General features: G+C 48.9%; 2 protein-coding genes across 2 annotated transcripts in view; both read right to left on the bottom strand.

The window, feature by feature from the left end:
- Positions 1-10403: 10403 nt before the first annotated feature.
- On the bottom strand, positions 10404-11970 carry LOC128269809 (putative serine protease K12H4.7). The gene is made up of 3 exons (XM_053007213.1): positions 11961-11970; positions 11570-11882; positions 10404-11508 (listed from the first exon to the last, which is right to left on the bottom strand). The coding sequence occupies exons 1-3, from the start codon at positions 11968-11970 to the stop codon at positions 10404-10406; spliced, it is 1428 nt and encodes a 475-aa protein (XP_052863173.1).
- Positions 11971-12028: 58 nt separating this feature from the next.
- Positions 12029-17895, bottom strand: part of LOC128269808 (putative serine protease K12H4.7) — an 8956-nt gene continuing 3089 nt past the window's right edge. The window contains exons 3-4 of the mRNA XM_053007212.1: positions 17434-17886; positions 12029-12049 (exon numbers count right to left, since the gene is read on the bottom strand). Of these exons, the coding sequence (XP_052863172.1) occupies positions 12029-12049; positions 17434-17886 (474 nt within the window). The remainder of the gene's footprint in view (positions 12050-17433; positions 17887-17895) is intronic.

Below are 17895 nucleotides of genomic sequence, written 5' to 3'. Positions count from 1 at the left end.
CCATGTTTTATTGCCCCTGAGATGTGGATCTATTTTCAGCACCACCTGGGCTTGATCGATGATCGAAAAGAAAGCACCGGGGAGCGAGCAGCATATGTGGGGTGGAGGTTGGCCGCCCCAAGAACGTTATCCAATCCGACCGGGCCAGGCAAACCGGTTTGACCGATTACGCCACCGAGCCAAGAGTCAGCTGTTTTCCCAGGTGTTACTGTGCTGCTGCTGCTGTTGATGAGGGTTGCCCACAGCGAAGCCGAGTCGGTGGCTATGACCTTACGTTCCGCGGGCTACCTCTTTGTGGTTTTCACTACGCACCGCAACACCGCAACCCTTCCGGACCGTTGAGGTTGTTGTGCCCTCAGTGGCAGGGCTTTCTACGGGTCACTTTGGTTTAGTTATGAACGAGGGTCAAACCAAGGATCTCTCACGCAGCGCACTTTCAGCCAACGGCCCTCGCGGTGGTTAGCTTCTTCCTCCTCGATATTACGCGTTCTCAAATGAGAGAGAGAGAAATCCCCTACAGACTGCCCTACCGGCTGAACCGGCTACTCCCAGACGCAAGGGCATACAATAGGGCGGGCGGCGCTTGTTCATGTTTACTGGCGAGTGCATAAAATTTGCGTAATAAGCAGCCGTTGCGCGTGCAGCTGACGGCTAACAGAACCACACCGCCGAAGGCAACGCTCTGCTTAACTAGCCTGCCCCTCCCCGCCACGTGCCCGCCGTCCGGTGCAACGTTACGATTATTGTTATTATTTACATTCTTTAAGCACACTTTTGTTTCGTTTTGTTGCTTTCGGCGAGCTTTTCTCTTGCCGCGAGTTTGCCGTTGGTTCGCGCGTACAAGTCACTCCCACGGACAGCTGCTTTCCAGACACCGGAGCGTTAGACGGCGCCGCATGTGAGTTTTCCACCGTGCACCGCCAGGAGGTGAACCTGCGAGCCTTTGCCAGGGGCTTATCTCATTAGAGCGAGGGGCGCGAGTAGGAAGCGATCGCCGGCAGCACAGCTGCTGCTGCGTTGCATTTAATTAGAGGCACTTCCTGTGCGTCGAGTCGTAACGTCACATTCGTTATTTAGTTGACTTATTTTATGGACTTATAATTTGATGCTCTAACTCTAATGGGCTCTAACTGTTTGGTGTGTAAACAGCATCGGCTAATGAATCGGTTCGAAAACGTTGTGAAGAATGGGATGAAATTTTTCACACGACGCTTCGTGACGATTCGTATTAACACAAACAATTCGGAAGGCACACACTACCTGCATCGCACTGCATCTACTAAGAAATGTGTTGTAAAAGGCAATAAAATCTCATTAAATTGGCTCAAGATACATGATTTGCCATCTCAGGAGGAAAAAAGCAATTGCTTCGAAATATTCCAATTGAAATATACCAGGCGATTTTGTGAAATGCATTGGCTCCATCTGTGGTCAGTTACTGGTACTCTTCAAACAGTTTCTCCTATGATTCGAGTAGTTGCTCTCCTGACACCTTTTCGTAGAAAAATTCGGTTTTCAAAAAATTTTGTGATAAATTCAAAGAGCAAAACTCGATCAATCCAATTGTTATTGAGATTTTTTCTCTCTTTTTGTTTCAACGTATAAGTTATTTGTAACAATACCTTACTGACAATGATAAAACAGCAACCTCACCCCCGTTCGCATTACGATTAGGTAATTGGCAGTAATTAAGTGCGCACATATAATTTATTCTTGGCGACGACGGGCGTTCGAGCTGCGTATTAGGTTTCACCATCAGGCATCTACTGTCACTGCCTCCCTTCACTGCACCTCCTAGAACTAGAACTCATCGACCGTTCTAGAGCAGCCTCGTGGCACGTTGTGAAAAACCCGGAACCATGCATCACCGTGCCGCACGGGACTTTGTAAAAACCCCAATTTGCATACATTCAATGTCACCTTTTGCGGTCGGTTCGAGAGAATCAACTCATCAACTCACTCGGGCAGATGCGACCGACCGGGTGGCGTGTCGAAATGTGTCGCAACGGCAGGGCGCAAACATTGCGCGTAGCGGCTGGCGATGCTGTGCGCCGATTGTTTTGATTTCATCATTTTCCCCACGGCCTCTGCTTCCGCTGGATCGCGAGTAAGGGTCCGCGGGTTTGAAAGCTTGGGAAAACTCGAAAATCGACAAGGACAAGCCCCGTGGCGGCGGCGGCGGCGGGTCCCACCACGCAGCGCATCGCTCCGGAGGCTGCAGGCCGATCGAAAGAGTCACCCCAAAAAAGGCCGCCACGGAATTTCAGGGCCACCCGAGGCTGCTGCTCAGGCATGGAGCACCGGCAGGGAAAAAAGGCAAATCGTCCGAAAAGGCGAATAAATGGTCGTCGTCAGGCCTCTTCAGGCAACCCCTCTCGACCACTCTCGGCGTAACCTTCGTCCGTTTTGAGGCAATACGAAGCGATGCGTTGAAGATGCCGCGCTTTCACTGTGGGATTCCGGTGCAAACTCATTAGCCGCCTCCTGCGTGGCTGTGATTCGAACGTCTGTTTGCCAGAGAGCTCCGGAATCCGGCGGTATGTCCTGATCCTTCGCGCGAGGGCCACTAATGGCCACCCAAGAGGGCGCCCCCTCGTCGATAACGTCTTCGCTAAAGTTTCGCTAATGATCTCCGGGCGTTCCGACGATGGGCCGGAAAGACACATCAACCGAACGCAAATCAAGGCCAACAAATCGAGCCATTGGCTCCCGCCGGGTAATGATGGCCATGATCATCATCATCATAATTGTTGATCACACACGCGCACACACACGCCATTGCGCGAAGAGAAGATGGAAAGCTATCAGGAGATTGAAATGAATGATCGCCGTACCGATGGAAAGGTACAAATTAAATCGATGTTCACGGACTGGCACTGGGCGACTCGAAAATGTTGTTGTCCGTAAGGGAAACTTTCCTTTTTAGTGTGCCGCAATCGTACTGGGTTGAGGTTGAGGAGTTGAGTAGCCAAAGTTGCCCAAATCTGCCCAAGCTGCACCTTCTTGTTGCAACTCTCTTCACGCTCCAGATACTTGCGCTTGGGGCTACAGCACATCACCGAGTCGACCACCACGGACAGACCGCGATTTTGCACAACTTGGCGGCCGCCCTTAATGCATTTCTTCGTCCAGACTTATTTGCCAACCGGTGCGGTGCGGTCCAGTGGGCTTGTCGTCCACGTCAAAGAAAATCGAAACCGAGACCGAGGCGTTGCCGCAAAATGCATGCCTTTAGTTTCGGCAACTAAATCCATTCCGGCACCGTAACAGGCGTTGATCGATGCACTTTCGTCACATGCCGGAACACGGTGCCGGGTTTTCCCCGATATGTAAGCGGGTCCCACCAATGACCCGCTGTTGAATGTTGGCAGCCTTTTGCTAAGAGATCGGTTAAGGAGTTTCACACATTCGACCCTCTCACTCTCGATCAGCGATCATCCCCGCTTCTTAGGGGTTGGGCTGGAAACATTCGCTCGGCCGATTGCAACAACCTTGGCGGCCGATCGCGCGATGTACCCTTTGGTGGCGCCGAGTTCGATTTTCCCGCAAGCCCAACGTGACCGTGTCGTGACACGGTTCCCCCGAGACACACACACATATGGCACCCCCTCCCGTGGAGGGCGGAACGAATCCTTGAGGGTCGTTTCGTCGCGCAGCAGCAGCAAGTGAATCCGGAATGCATCGGCAATGATCGTTGGCCCGGTGGCGATGGCCCATCTGATGCTTCAGCCCCTTCTTATGCTCACCCAACAACCCCGATCCGACCCGAGTCCGGGTGGGCGAATCTGAGCGAGAGCATGGGAATCGCCGCGGCGAGCAATCCGGGGACGCCTAAAATTGAAGCCCACAATTCGGTCCCACAATTATTTCATAACCATCCTTGGGGAGGACCCCATCCGTGCTTTTCGGGGCTGGGGGCGGTGTGAGAAAAAACTTGCAAGGTACCGCAAGTGTGTGTGTGCGGTGTTGTGGCCTCCCAAGGCCCATGGGCAATTAAAAATGGCGTTCGGCCCCGGCCGGGCGATCTGATGAGCGATCGACCTGTGGCGTCAATGTGGGGCCAACGTACGCGGAGCGCAATGAGACTATGTTTTGCAATGGGTAGCAGCCACCGGGCGGGTATTGTGGCCCACCCCCGGCCAACATTAGCCTGCGCAGCAGCCGGACGGATTGATACGTTCCGGAAGTGGTCGAGTCGCGGTATCTTCAAGCATTTGGGCTTTTCGCAAACATTTAAGTTGTTCCTTCTAAATGTTACATTAAGTGGAGAAAGATAAGTATACAAGTTTCATCGAATAATTTCCCAGCAAAGCAATTTTAAAGAAGTCATCTTGATCTTCGAGATTTTTGGATCGGAGAAGCTCTCGTTTGGAGGTCGGTGTGATCTGTAATCGATCAACAACTTGGAATCTTGAATGTTTTAGTTCATTTACGATCAATATTTATCAAATTAAATTTTGCATAGATAGATCGTTACAACCTTTCCACACATGGCACATCCTATTGGGCAGATCACTTAAAACAATTCCTCGCTATCCCTCATCTTGGTAACTTATCGCGCAAACGAGCCAAAACTGCTCCACTCGGCCATCGGCAGTCGGCAGTTTTGATCCTCGCTCAGATTTGGGGGAATTTTCCGACCGGTGGCGACGGTACGGCAACGGGACCAACTTGCCCCGGGGCCACTACCGTGCAGCTGGGGCTCCTCCCTACTCACCCCCCCTGCGCCCGAGGCTGACGACAACTCGCGTACTCGCTCGCTAAATGGTCGCGCACACTGCAACACCGGTACCACCTCTCCCTGCGGTGGCGGTTGTGTGCGAAAAAAATCCCACCGCCGCCGGTGGGGTAGTGGCCGCTTATGTTGGCATAATGGGCGACGTTGGGAAAGCCCCTCTCGAGTGCGCGGCACGGCGGGAACACCGATGGCGTAACCTTTGCCAATAGCGCCAGCAGCAGCAGCACACACAAGGCTCACTGTAGAAAAAAGTGCGACACGACAAATAAAACCACAACATAATGCCCCGCAGTCGGGGTCGGAAAACTGTTGCACTCAGACGGAGAGAGAGAGAGAGAGAGAGAGTGACAGCAACGAAATAGCAGTGGCCCCCGGGGGGACAGTTGTGTTCGACACCCTCGGGGGAAAATGCGTCAACCGAAAAAGGGGTTTATTTTTCGGGTACGGAACAACACAACAAAGTGTGACCATGATAGAAAGAGAGAAAGAGAGGGAGGTAAAAAGTGAAAAAGAAGAGAAAACGTTAATGCGAATTGAGAAACTATAGAAGAATATGATCAATTACAAGATCAAGTTGGTCGGTGGCACCCGATTATGATCGAGCGGAAAAATGGTGACACAACCAAGGCCGCAGATGGCATCTTGAGAAACACCAAAAGTACCTTTCGGTACCTGGTATTGTTAAACTGTGAAACATTGCACAATGATCAATTTCACAGGTTCATTTGAAGTTCAATCCACGCCGAGCGATCGGTTGCGACGCGGAAGACCTCAGCTCGAAACATGCCGGGCGCCGAATTAACTTGTCCGCAACACGGTGCCAAATTTTAGACTGATGATCACCATCAGTGATCTGATGTTCGATCGTTATTTTGAGTTGGAAAAAGGCATATAAAAATAAATAAACGAAAATAAACAAAGTACAAAAAATGGCAGTTTCGGGCACTCAGCAACGTTATTAGCCACCCCGCAGCCTGTGCCGTGGCCAGAATGTTCCTCATAGTCCCATAGTGCGATGATGATGATGATGGGGTAATTTTTATCCAATTAATATTTATTCGCGCCCGATCCCTCGCGGGAGCAACCTGTCCGTGCGCAAGGTTGCGTTACGACGATCGGCTGCTCGGTTGCGGATCGTGCACGGCGGCGTCCGATGACATGATGGCCGCCCCACCGCGTGTGAAGCCGTTGGAGGATGGGGCCATACCAGCAGCAGCCAGCACTGCTCGTCATTAGTGTGTGGCAGAACTGAAACGCGAAGCCGAAGCCACCGCTCACCATCACCGGCAGCAGCAGAAGCCGATTAGAGTGCCCAACGGTGGTGCTGCCGATGCTGAAAAGGTGACGCTCCCTTCCCGGAGATGAGATGAGTGAAGGCCGCACGCGGACGACCTGAAGAATGCGGCCCGCGCACATACCGCGGGACTGTCAAAAGCTGACAGACTGATGGACGGGATAAGTGCACGCACGCACGCACGGGGGCACCGGAAGCCCGGCGGGACGGGACGAGTCGGCTTCGTCACACCTCCTCCGTCCGGTCCGGTCGCAGAAAGTGAAGAAAGTGGTTTGGCTGTTTGCCAAAACGTCATCGAGCCGTCAAAAGAAAAAAAAAACTGTCCAAACCTACGCAGCTCCCGGTCGCCGTCGCGCCGTCTGGTGGGAAAAAAGGGAACTCGGAAATCCAGTCGCGAGGATCAACGATCGTGAGTGATCGCCGGCGACGGCGACTGGCGCGCGGTCGTTAAAGGTTACGACCGACCGAGAGGTACGAGAGAGAAAGTGAGCGAGACAGGGAGCCCCAGCAGGGATGACGAAATAGAGGTGGCCGCAATCCGCGGCACACCGGACACTACGGATTTCACTCTGTCTTTCTCTGTCGAAGCCCCCGCCGCCGGATGCGAGAGTTCACAAGCTTCGCTTTTGTCGCTGGGGATGCTGTGCCAATGCCGTTGTTGTTAGCTCTACCTTTATTGTGCTCTCCATTTCGTCTTATTTACCATTTACGCCGACCGATCGCCGTCCGGTCGTTTGTCTCTCTCTCTCTAGCACGGGTCCTGGTACGATGATGCCGCTACGGTCGTGACCATCCGGGGGCTTGTCAGTTAGAACAAGATAACATTCTACACACTCGGACCAAACGACTACAAAGCAACGCGACTCGCTTAGAGCCTGGTGGTGGTGGACAACCCTTTAAGGGTTCTCGTCGTCAAACTCACTAAATCACTTCCCGCGTAGATTGATTACGCGATCCACAAAAACACACACACACGAATATCGTTAACAAAAGACATCCACGTTTTCTGGTTCCCTTGGGTCGGTTTTTGTGCCGTGTTTAACGAAACAAATCTCTTTTCACTTTTCACTGCGCCAAACGAGGTTCCGCCTGACAGGGCCACAACAAAACACAGACGGGAAGGCCCACGAATCAATCGAACATCGCAAACAAGCGATACAAACGTGCCGGGGACGCCGCCACCAACAACAACAGACGTAACAACTCTTGATCGAGCTTTTCGAAGACCACCACCGTAACCTGCGTCACACACACTTTAGAACTAGCTCGCGAACAACGAACACAACTCTCGGGCAACTACTGTGCCGGACGCCTACGAAAGGGTTACTGAAACAGGCCGCGGATTCCACCGGATTCCGCTCCAAACAGATCACCATCCCCACCGCGGGGAGCCCGCTGGGAAAGTTGGATCTCCGACGAGGATCCTTCTCTCGCTCACTCCCGCGTTTCGGCCTATAAAGGTTTCTCTTTGTTCGGCCCTCTCTATCGCGATCGTTCGACCGCGAGAGCGAGCTTATCCTCTCTCTGGCGCGCGCCTTTTTTGGAGAGAGTCTGCTCCGGTGAAGAACTTACCCAAGCGCGACCGGGCGGCCGTTCCGGCCGACTTCCGTCCGTTTCACGCGATGATGGGAGTCCGGGAGTTTAGAACTTGCGTGCATGACTCAAAAATCCTGACCCTTCCCCGGGGCTACGCTACCCGTCGGAACCCCCTGGCGGCGTGCGGGTTACGCTTCGCTGCCTAACCGCTTCGTTGGCCGATCGGTTCTTTCTCTTCCAACCCGTGGCGCAAGTGCGCCACATGTGCGGTTTCACGGTTTTACGACCGCCAGTTACCACAAACGGACCCCATTCGGGGGTCTTGACGGGCACCTTACCAGGCACCTTGCAACCGTGACCTCGTAACCCTAGCGCGTTTGGGGCGATCCGTGGCACACGAGACCGACGAACCGAAGGGGTTCAATGGCACCGCCAGACTTCCGGTCTAGCGTACACATCCCTAGCCGTAATTGATTGCACAGGTGGCAGGAGGGTACGGGTACCACAGTTCTGAGGGGGTCGCGAACGAAGGAAAGGCAACAAATGGAGGACCCTCTTTTATGGTGAGCGAACCCCGAAAACATTGCAGGAAGTCCAACTGGGGCCCATTATCAAGATTGGGCCAGATGACAGTTCTTTAAATGCGGTTCTCCAACTGTATAACTTGTTCATTCGGAAGCTGGCGTCGAAGCAAAAAACATGTTCTATGCCGTCGAAGCCTTTCAGATAAATGGTATTAGGCAAGTGGTGACTTTGACTTGCAAGACCAAGAGACCAAGACCAGGACAGCCAAAACAGTTTTTTTTTTATCTTAGAAGAACGGACCGGGCCGTATTTATAGCCAAAAAAGTTTGATGATGAGGAGTTGGATCAGTATGTCAGACGAAAAAAAGTTTGCAGAAATGTGCCAGATAGTGCCATTGGAATGATTAAAAAAGAATTATTTTGGGTTCCCCATGAATTGAAAAAAAAGACATTGGAAGAAGGAAACCCATTCGCGAATTTCTGCTTGCGCGGTTGAAAAGAAACGGTTTCTTGTACCTAATCGTCACTGGCGATGAAAGGGGAAATGCAATGAAAAGGGGAGTTGTTACAAGAATCCTAAACACAAAAAGGCCTGGGTACAATCTGGTGAACCAGGTTCATCGCTACTAAAGCGAAATATTCACTGCGCAAAGATGGGATATGATAGGTATGGTGTTCTGTAAACGTTTGAAAAGTAATTAAATTATTGATGGACAACGCTATCGACAACAATATCGACAACAATTAATACGTTTAAAGCAAACTTTGGCCATAAAACGACTAGAATGAGCTGATTTTTAAACCACAGATTACCTCGACCCCCGATCGTCAAGTTCACAGGAGAACGTACTGGTAAGAAAGATGGCTCCTTGTGCCAACGCATATTACATACCTTCAGGCGCCGTCGACTCCAGTCATTGGTTGCTGTGACCGCACGCAGTAGTCAAAATCAAACCTGTCTGCCCGAGCTGCCCGGCTGCAAAACATCGATCGTGCGCACCGTTGAGGCTGCTGCGATTGTTTAAGACTTTCATTGCCACCTCAGTCATCCGGAAAAGCTCTCGCTTTTTGCGGGTTGGTTTTGTTTTGATTGCGGTTTCCCCCGGTACGGTCGCGGGTCACTTGGCTGGTTGGGTACCCAGTTTTCACTATGGCGGCGGCGTGAGGCCCCAGGGGTTGTGGATGGTCGCCAGCCCAAATCATGTATCGGGTTTCTACTTTTTCTTTTCTTCCTCCCCGGCGGTTGTTCAATTCTGGTACGTTTTCGATGTTTGTTTTTAATTCGCGCTCGGCTTGAGAGAGTTTTTAATTGATGATCTCCGCCCGGCCGAGCCACGGTAGAGCCATGGAGTGAAAGAGGAAGGCCTCGATTCTTCACCGACCCGCGCGGTCTATCGCGATCATGGGCAGGTTGAGATTGAGACCTTCGATACGCGCGAAATTACCCGCCTCAGGTGCCGGGGGCTTCCGCGCTCGACGTAATTTGCGTATTGTTTTAATTTGAACTTTTTCCAAAAATACAATAATTTCGCGCTCGAGTCAGCTTCATCATAATCGCTTCTTAATGTGTGTGTGTGTGTGTGTGTGTGTGAGAGAGAGAGAGAGTCTTTCGTTCGGTACTTAAAACAATGGATTTAAATCTCATTTTACTGGCTTTGCATGTACCATATGATTCGAACACGACACTGAGGTTTGGTGAAGAAACGTCGATCGTTTTCCGAACCTGTGATGTTTTCGTCACTGTCGCTAGCTTAAAAGATGGATAGTCAAAACAGGTCCATGTGGGAAGTCTGCCTCAAAGAAGTGGGAAACATTTTGAGATCTACGTCTTACAAAGTTCATCGAAAGAGCGTTTGTGTGCATGGATTTGATGGATGCAAAATATGACAGTCCACTCGCGAGATCGACTCGTAGTTTCGCGCTATGAACCGAAAGGGTTTACGCTGCTTGGTTTCGATTTGTACCAGAACTCCCTTGCGATGATGGTAATGGACAGTTGCAACCAAGGGCGCAGTTTTGCGCCTTGTTTAGCTCGGCAAATTTTGCGAGCTGCTCACATGTTTATATTTTGAGGTGCGACGTGCTGCACTCTGATTACATTAGTCGCTTTATGCAGGCGATGCTGATGACGAGTTTCAAGACGATCTTTGTACTATATGCGGTCTTGTTTGCCAATATCCATGCTCAGCTGGCACGATCAGTGTCGTTTACTGTTGCTATCTTTGTGTAAGATTATTTGGAAGAGATACAAGACCGTTAGCGTTTTAATTTTTTTATTGCATTTTTTCAAAGTTTTTTTGATAAAGAATATTAGGGCTCCATAGGAGGGAGCTGAACGCGTTTAGCACGTAACCAACTATAGACGTACTCTTTAATTTCGTCCTTAATGCGCCTCAAATCATCCGAATCGGCGTCGCTCTGTGACTGCCAGTCCATCGATGCGAGTGCTCCGTGGATGACGAACGCGTTCGCCTTTGGGTTTGTGTAGCTCGTAATCGACACCAGCCGGTTGGGGTCGAGCTCGGCATTGACATACAACGCGTTGGTCACACGTGGGTCGTCCGCTCCGAAATGCAAGTTCGTCAACCGAACGCCATCGTAAACGACCTCCTGATCGATCCAATCTCCGAACACGGCCCGGCAGGTGTCGATGAAATAACGGTAGGTGATGCGCGTCCCAAACGGACTGTCACCCGATGTCGACGATGTCAGGAACCAGCCAAACTCCGTGCACACCTGGTACAAACGCTGCCGGATGCCCAGCTCCGCATTTACCGGCACACCGACCTCTTCGTACATGGCGCTGGCGATGTTGCTCTCGAAATCGAGGGCAACGCAGTCGAACGGGGCGTAGCGACGCGCGAAGAAGTTTGCCAGCACCTCCAGGGCCGTGTCGGCCGAATCGGACGCCAGCTCCTGGCACATGCGCACCACCGACTGCGGATTCGCTTCGCCGAACATTTCCTGCTCGATCGAGGTCTTGAGCCCGTAGAAAAACGTTTCCACCGTCAGCGGGTCGTCCGCCGCGAGCGGTTCACAGGTGCGGAACATCTCCGACACGCGCCCGTACAGCCCGGCATCGATCAGGTTCTCGGCAGTACGGAATCCCCGCCAGATGGTCCCGAAACACCCGTCATCGGCCAGCCGGCGAATCGTGTTGCCCAGGTCTTCACCGTACTCAGGGAAGTTGACTCGTGCGATCACCGGCGGTGTTGAACCCCAGGCACCGTCGATGAGACTGGGGAACCGCTGCCGGGCCCAGATTGCGACGGCACCACCGTACCCGATACCGTGCAGAATCACTTTGGCTTTCGGGTTGCGTACCACTTCCGTGCGCAAATGATCGATCCACTCGATCAGATCCATCAGTGCCTGTTCCACGCTCAGGAAGCGCATATTGGGCGTGGAGTAGTTTCTGCGATAGGAAATAAATAACTTTTAATCGATTCCAAGAGCATCCCCATTAAGTTACTTACTCAACCGGTGCACTGCGGCCGTAGTAGCGATGCTCGTTGGCGAACAGCCAGGCCCTCTCGCCGCGGGCAATATCGTGGAACAGGCCGTTTTCGATAAAGTACCCATTGACGACGCTGTTGCTTCCGACGACAATAAAGATTGGTCTACCGGGTAGATAGTACTCACTGTTCGAGAGGTAGTCAAACTCGAACGTCGCCCTGTTCTGGACATCAAAGTGGTCGACGCGCGTTCGGAAGCGGTGTGCCTCCGAGCGGTTAGCGATATAGTTTGGGTGTGGATGGGCGAATTGGTTCGCTAGAAACGTCACCGATCCTTTGTCGGGATGAACGGATGAAGTTGCGCGGGCAATTAGACAAGGCAAGGCAAGGATTGCAAGACGCGTTAATCCACGGATTACCATTTTGGGCGGAAGCGAAGAGAACACTGTAGACAATCTGCTGCTCGCGAATCGTACATTGTCACGGTGTGCACACCAGAAACTAGAAGCGCAAAACAAGATAACCGAATTGAGCCGAATTACGATAAAAGTAGGTATCAAGACACCACAAAGCGCTGTTTCGGTGTCTGGCTCGTTTGGCAGGAATAGGTACGGTGCGATAAGATGCTGTCCATTGATAACGTGTTTAGATAAGACTTCCGGTAATAGCCAAATGCGGCTGCACAGTCGTTCGGGAGTAGGAAGATGTTATGTTTTCACTTATTTTTTATGATGCAATGATGCATTGTTTTGGTTCTGCACTCGATTGACAGTTATCAAACGTCAGTTGTCGCGTCGATGTTTATTCACCACGCCATGTGGTGAATAACATAACAGTGGAAGCTCAGGCAGTTCAATAAGTTTTGCGCTTCGATACGAAAAACACAACTTTATGGTTTGAAATACACTTTGTTATTCAGTGTGGTCTGAAATAAGAATCTGGAACGGCTACAAAATAACGGTTCTGTATTTTTTCTAAGATTTCAGGTATTGTTGCTGTTTATGAACGTTCTTGACTTGGGTCGTCTTCAAAGTTTGTACGACCATGTTTAAATTCAGCAACCCATCTGTTTACTGCATTAATTGAAACCGAAGAGTCCTTATATATTTTCAACATAGGTAGATGGTTCCTAAATTTCGTTTGCTCTTAAACCTTCCTAAAATAAAAATTCAACCTTGTTTTTTTCGTTGTAAAAAATTTAGGCCAGTAGCAGCGCTCTTTGTTGTTGTTGTTGAAGTGCATAACTTATTGTATAACCAGTACATAACATGGTGGTGTGAGAACTGTACCAGGCGCCTCCATATGCGAATTAGAGAATTATATTATTACGTATTGCTGTCTACTCGAGCTGTACGGCTGCAAAACGTCGATAAGGCTGCTGCGATTATTTACGACTTTCATTGTTTACGAATTTCATGTTTACACTTCAGTCATCCTCTCTCTCGCTTTTTGCGGATTGGTTTGTTTGCGGTTTGTTTGCATAATCCTTATTTCTTCTTCTTCTTATTTGGTGCTACAACCGCTGAGCGGTCTTGGCCTGCACCAGAGACAATGTTAATATCTTTGGTGCTATTCGTAACGGATTGTTTTTACGGGCGGGGTTGTTAGCGCCGCGCCAACCCCCGTGTCCCCCCCGGCAGCTTGCCAAATCAGGCCAAAACTTAACCGGACCTTTGTGTGACTTAATCTATATATCAGGTTGGCTAAAAAGTAATCCATTATTTTTCGGTAGATGCCTTTAGTGATCGATATCTCGTGAAGTATCGATCGTACAGTTTCAATTTAGGCTCGTTTTAAAGCTGATACTTTACACTTAAAAAATGCTTTCACTGTTTATTGTTTGTTCTATTCGTTTGTGAGTTACAGGGTGTTAACAATGGAGGTCACCAAAGAAAAAATTCGGTACATTTTACATTTTTTGTCCGATAAAGGCGAAAATTCAAGCTAGGCCGCTGAAATTTTGCATGGTGTTCATGGTGCCGATACTCTAACAGCTAGCTACGTAAATTTTGGTTTCGTTGACCCGTTTCAGTTATTTTGATGTTAAAGCCTTGGCAGACACGTCATCGAAAATGTCGATAAAATCACAGAAATAATCAAAGTAGATCGGCATTGTTAGTAATCAGAGCATCGGCCAGGAGCTAAAGATAATCATCGAAGAGTTTTAAGCCATTTGCGCAAAGCTGGATTCACAAAGAAGCTCGATGTTTGGGTACCACCCTATTTACATAAAAAAACATGATGGCCATCTGCACAGTTTTGGCCCAACGGAATCGAAATCGACCAATTTCTTAAACGGATGGGTACTGGGGATGAGGAATGGGATACATACGACAATACTGTGTAAAATAATCGTGGTCTAAGCGTGGTGAAGCAGCTTAACCGGTGGCCAAACCAGAAATAACGGCAGGAAGGTTCTACGGGTATATGGTGGGACTTGAAGGGAATCGTTTATTATGAGTTGCTTCCGTGTGGCTTAAACTAAATTCAGATCTCTACCTGTCAATTACTGTACCGTTCGAAGCTAGCAATTGACCAGAAACGACCAGAATCGGCCAACAGAAGAGGTTTGTGTTCCACAGGAAAACGAAATGTCACGCACGTCTTTAGTGACTCACCAGAAAGTCCGGGAGTTTGTTGGGATGTTTTAATGCATCCACGTATAGTCCGGACCTTGCACTAAGCGATTGAACCTTTTTCGCGCATTACAAAATTTCCTGAGTGATGAAAAACTGAGATCAAAAAAGGGTTGTGAAAATGGATTGCTCCAGTTTTTCACCAATAACGACTAAGCCTTTTACAAAAGAGGCATATAAGCCTATTTTTGAAAAGACAACAAATTTTCCAACAAAACGGTACATATTTGACGAAAATCGGACCATTGGAAGTATCTTAAATAATGTTTTGAATTTCACCCAAAAATAATGGATTACTTTTTAGCCAGCCTTATATATAAAATTCAAGTTCTGTCTGTATGTCCCTTATAGACTCCGAAACTACTGGACCGATTGACTCGAAATTTGGTATACAGGGGTTTTTGGGGCCGGGGAGTGCAATAGTCAAGGTTAGAAACCCCTCACCCCCCTCTTTCTTTGCCCTCCCATACAACTAACTGTTAAAAACATCAATTACTCCACAAGTTATGAATCGAATTTCATCAAAACTTGCACAATGGTTGCTGGTCACCTGAGAAACCATGTGACAAAATTTGGTCCTTGCAGGACGAGGGGAAGGGGGGGTCCCCATACAACCCCAATCCTTAAAATACGTCCTAGGGCAATATGGGTATCGTTTCTTAGGTTTTGGTGGTCTCTAAATCGATTGGTTTCACTTAAAAGCCTTTTCCTTCCTTCTTCCACCTATCACCACCCCTCATTCCATCCATCTTGATGTTGGGGGGAACTGCGTAGTTTGCGTTTAATTTTTAAAGAAGGTGAGAAAGAGAGGGAGAGGGAGAGGGAGAGGGAGAGGAGAGAGAGATGAGAGAGAGAGAGATAGTGAGAGAGGGGGAGAGAGGGGGGAGAGAGAAAGAGAGAAAGAGAGAGAGAGGGAAGACAGAGAGAAGGGAGAGAGAGAAAGAGAGAAAGAAAGAAAGAGAGAGAGAGAGAGAGAGAGATAGAGAGAGGGAGAGAGAGAGAGAGAGAGAGAGAGAGAGAGAGAGAGAGAGAGAGAGAGAGAGAGATAGCAACGGACTGCTACAGCCTTCTAGATTTCAATTAGGATCATATATAGAAAAAGTACATTTCACACCTCCGGGAGAGGGGCTCCCATACAAACGTAACATAAAATTCAGCATAATTCGGGTTGTTTTCGAACAAATCGAACCAAATTCTGCAGGTGGGAGTTTTTGGGAAGGGGAAATGTTCTGGTGAATTTTTGAAACCCTTCGCCACTTTACAAAGGGTGGCTCCCATACAAAATTAGGGTAAATTGCAGCAAAATTCGAAAAGTGTTCAAACAATTTGAGTCAAATTTAGCTGGTGCGAGTTTTGCCATGTATCCAACGGGAAGCGGGAAGGAAAGCCAATCGGATACATCACCGGGAAGCCCTATCATTTGGAACAGAGTAACGGGAGGCGGAAAGGGAAACTGAACAAATACGTCACCGGGAAGCCCGATCGTCTGAAAAGTAGAAGTAACGGGAAATGCAAAGGGAAGCTGATCGGATACGTCACCAGGAAGTCCGTTGAAACGTCGGATAATCGAGAAATGAGGATGAAATGAGGCGTGGCAACGCGCGCCGGGATCAGCTAGTAAATTATATAACTTTTTTTTTGAGGCACTCTTCCTTGTACAGCGATGAGTTCATCGTCATGTTTGTGATGAAAACTCCTTGCCAGATCATTAGTTTCCGTGCAAATTTTTGGCAAATACATATTTGAACTAGAATAGGACATCTCTCCGTGCCGTGGCGAGATAACATTTTGGTGGGAGGAAGCTGTCAAAAACCCATTTTCATGTGTGTTTCGTCGTCCGTCGTCGTCGTCGTCGTCAAGCATCCTTTTTATCTCGTCCAAACCTTCTCGTACAACTTTCTAGCGCTTGTTTTAGCGGCTAGGTTTTGCTTAAATGTCCTGTTTGGATGCATACATTAAAGGAAAAAAACTCTAGCTTTTTCATAGACAGATCCTCTGGAAAGTACTTCTGCTGGCACGATATCTTTTTGCAATATCTCCAATCGGAGATCCAGGATTTGCCTTAATTGATCTCAAAACTTTCCAGATCAGCTGCCGGCCGTATGTTCCACTACGACACCTACTTTGAATCTTTCGGTCTAAGGTATCTACGGCTGGCAAGAGCAGTGTTGTTTACCGTTGCTATCTGCTGTAAGATTATTTGGAAGAGACAGAGGACCTTCAGCATTTTGCGTTTTTTATTCCCTTTCTTCATGGTCATTTTATAAAGAACATCAGGGCTCCATAGGAGGGAGCTGGACCTGTTCAGCGCGTAGCCAACTACGAGGTGTGATCAATAATTTTCGCGACATTTGAATTTTCTCGGGCTACGTATATCCGATTTTCGATTTTTTTGTGGAGTTAGGTTACTACACATGTCAGTAACTTATGGTGAAAAGTTCGGCCATTTTGAGTAATCAGTCAATTTTTGACAGCTGTTTTGCTTGGACGTGTTTTGGCTCATCGTCGATTTTTGTGTACTCCAAAAGTAATTGACCACGAAGCTGTAATTTGAGTTTTGGAAAAAGGAAAAAACAGGAAAAAGTCACAGGGGGCCAGATCTAGAGAATACGGTAGCTTTGGCATCATTAGTGTGTTGTTTTGGCCAAAAATTCGCGCAGAAACCACGATGTGTGAGAGGGGCGCGACAACCAATTTCGGGTTTCCCACAAATCGGGCATTCGTAACGGATTGCTTCGGCGAATTGCGCATAACTTGCAGGAAATATTCTTTATTGACCGTTCTATCCTCTGGCAACAACTCATGATGCACCACGACCCTGCAATCGAAGAAAACTGTAAGCAAAACTGTTCACATTCGACCAAACTTGGCTTTTCGACGTTCACATCTTCTCGGCCTCTGAAAAATTTTGAACACCGATAAGCAATGCTTTTGGTCTTAAAAGCTTCACCATAAGCCACAGTCAACATTTCGATTGCGTCCGAGCTCTTAATTTCGTTTTTCACACAAATTTGATAAAGATTCTTTGCCATCCATTTTTTGGAAGAGACAAAAATCGACGATGAGCCAAAACACGTCCAAGCAAAACAGCTGTCAAAAATTGACTGATTACTCAAAATGGCCGAACTTTTCACCATAAGTTACTGACATGTGTAGCAACCTAACTCCACAAAAAAATCGAAAATCGGATATACGTAGCCCGAGAAAATTCAAATGTCGCGAAAATTATTGATCACACCTCGTATATACGTACTCTTTAATTTCGTCCTTAATGCGCCTCAAATCATCCGAATCGCCGTCGTTCGGGGACAGCCAGTCCATCGCTATCATCGCTCCGTGGATGACGAACGCGTTCGCGTTTGTGTTTGTGTAGCTCGTAATCGACACCAACCGGCTTGGGTCGAACTCGGCATTGACATACAGCGCGTTGGTCACACGTGGGTCGTCCCCTCTGAAATGCAGGTTCGTCAACCGAACGCCATCGTAAACGACCTCCTGATCGATCCAATCTCCGAACACGGCCCGGCAGGTGTCGATGAAATAACGGTAGGTGATGCGCGTCCCAAACGGACTGTCACCCGATGTCGACGATGTCAAGAACCAGCCAAACTCAGTACACAGCTGGTACAAACGCTGCCGGATGCCCAGCTCGGCGTTCACCTGCACACCGATATCTTCGTACAAGGCGCTGGCGATGTTGCTCTCGAAATC

Source organism: Anopheles cruzii, chromosome 3 (assembly GCF_943734635.1).
Source record: "Anopheles cruzii chromosome 3, idAnoCruzAS_RS32_06, whole genome shotgun sequence".
Classification (NCBI taxonomy): domain Eukaryota; kingdom Metazoa; phylum Arthropoda; class Insecta; order Diptera; family Culicidae; genus Anopheles; species Anopheles cruzii.
The sequence above is the reverse complement of the archived record's forward strand: the minus strand, read 5'-3'. Positions and strand labels throughout refer to the sequence as shown.

Coding starts and splice junctions, on each gene's coding strand:
- LOC128269809 (XM_053007213.1), bottom strand. Junction 11,509..11,569: donor GGCCGCAGTGCACCGGTTGA/GTAAGTAACTTA, acceptor TTCCTATCGCAG/AAACTACTCCACGCCCAATA.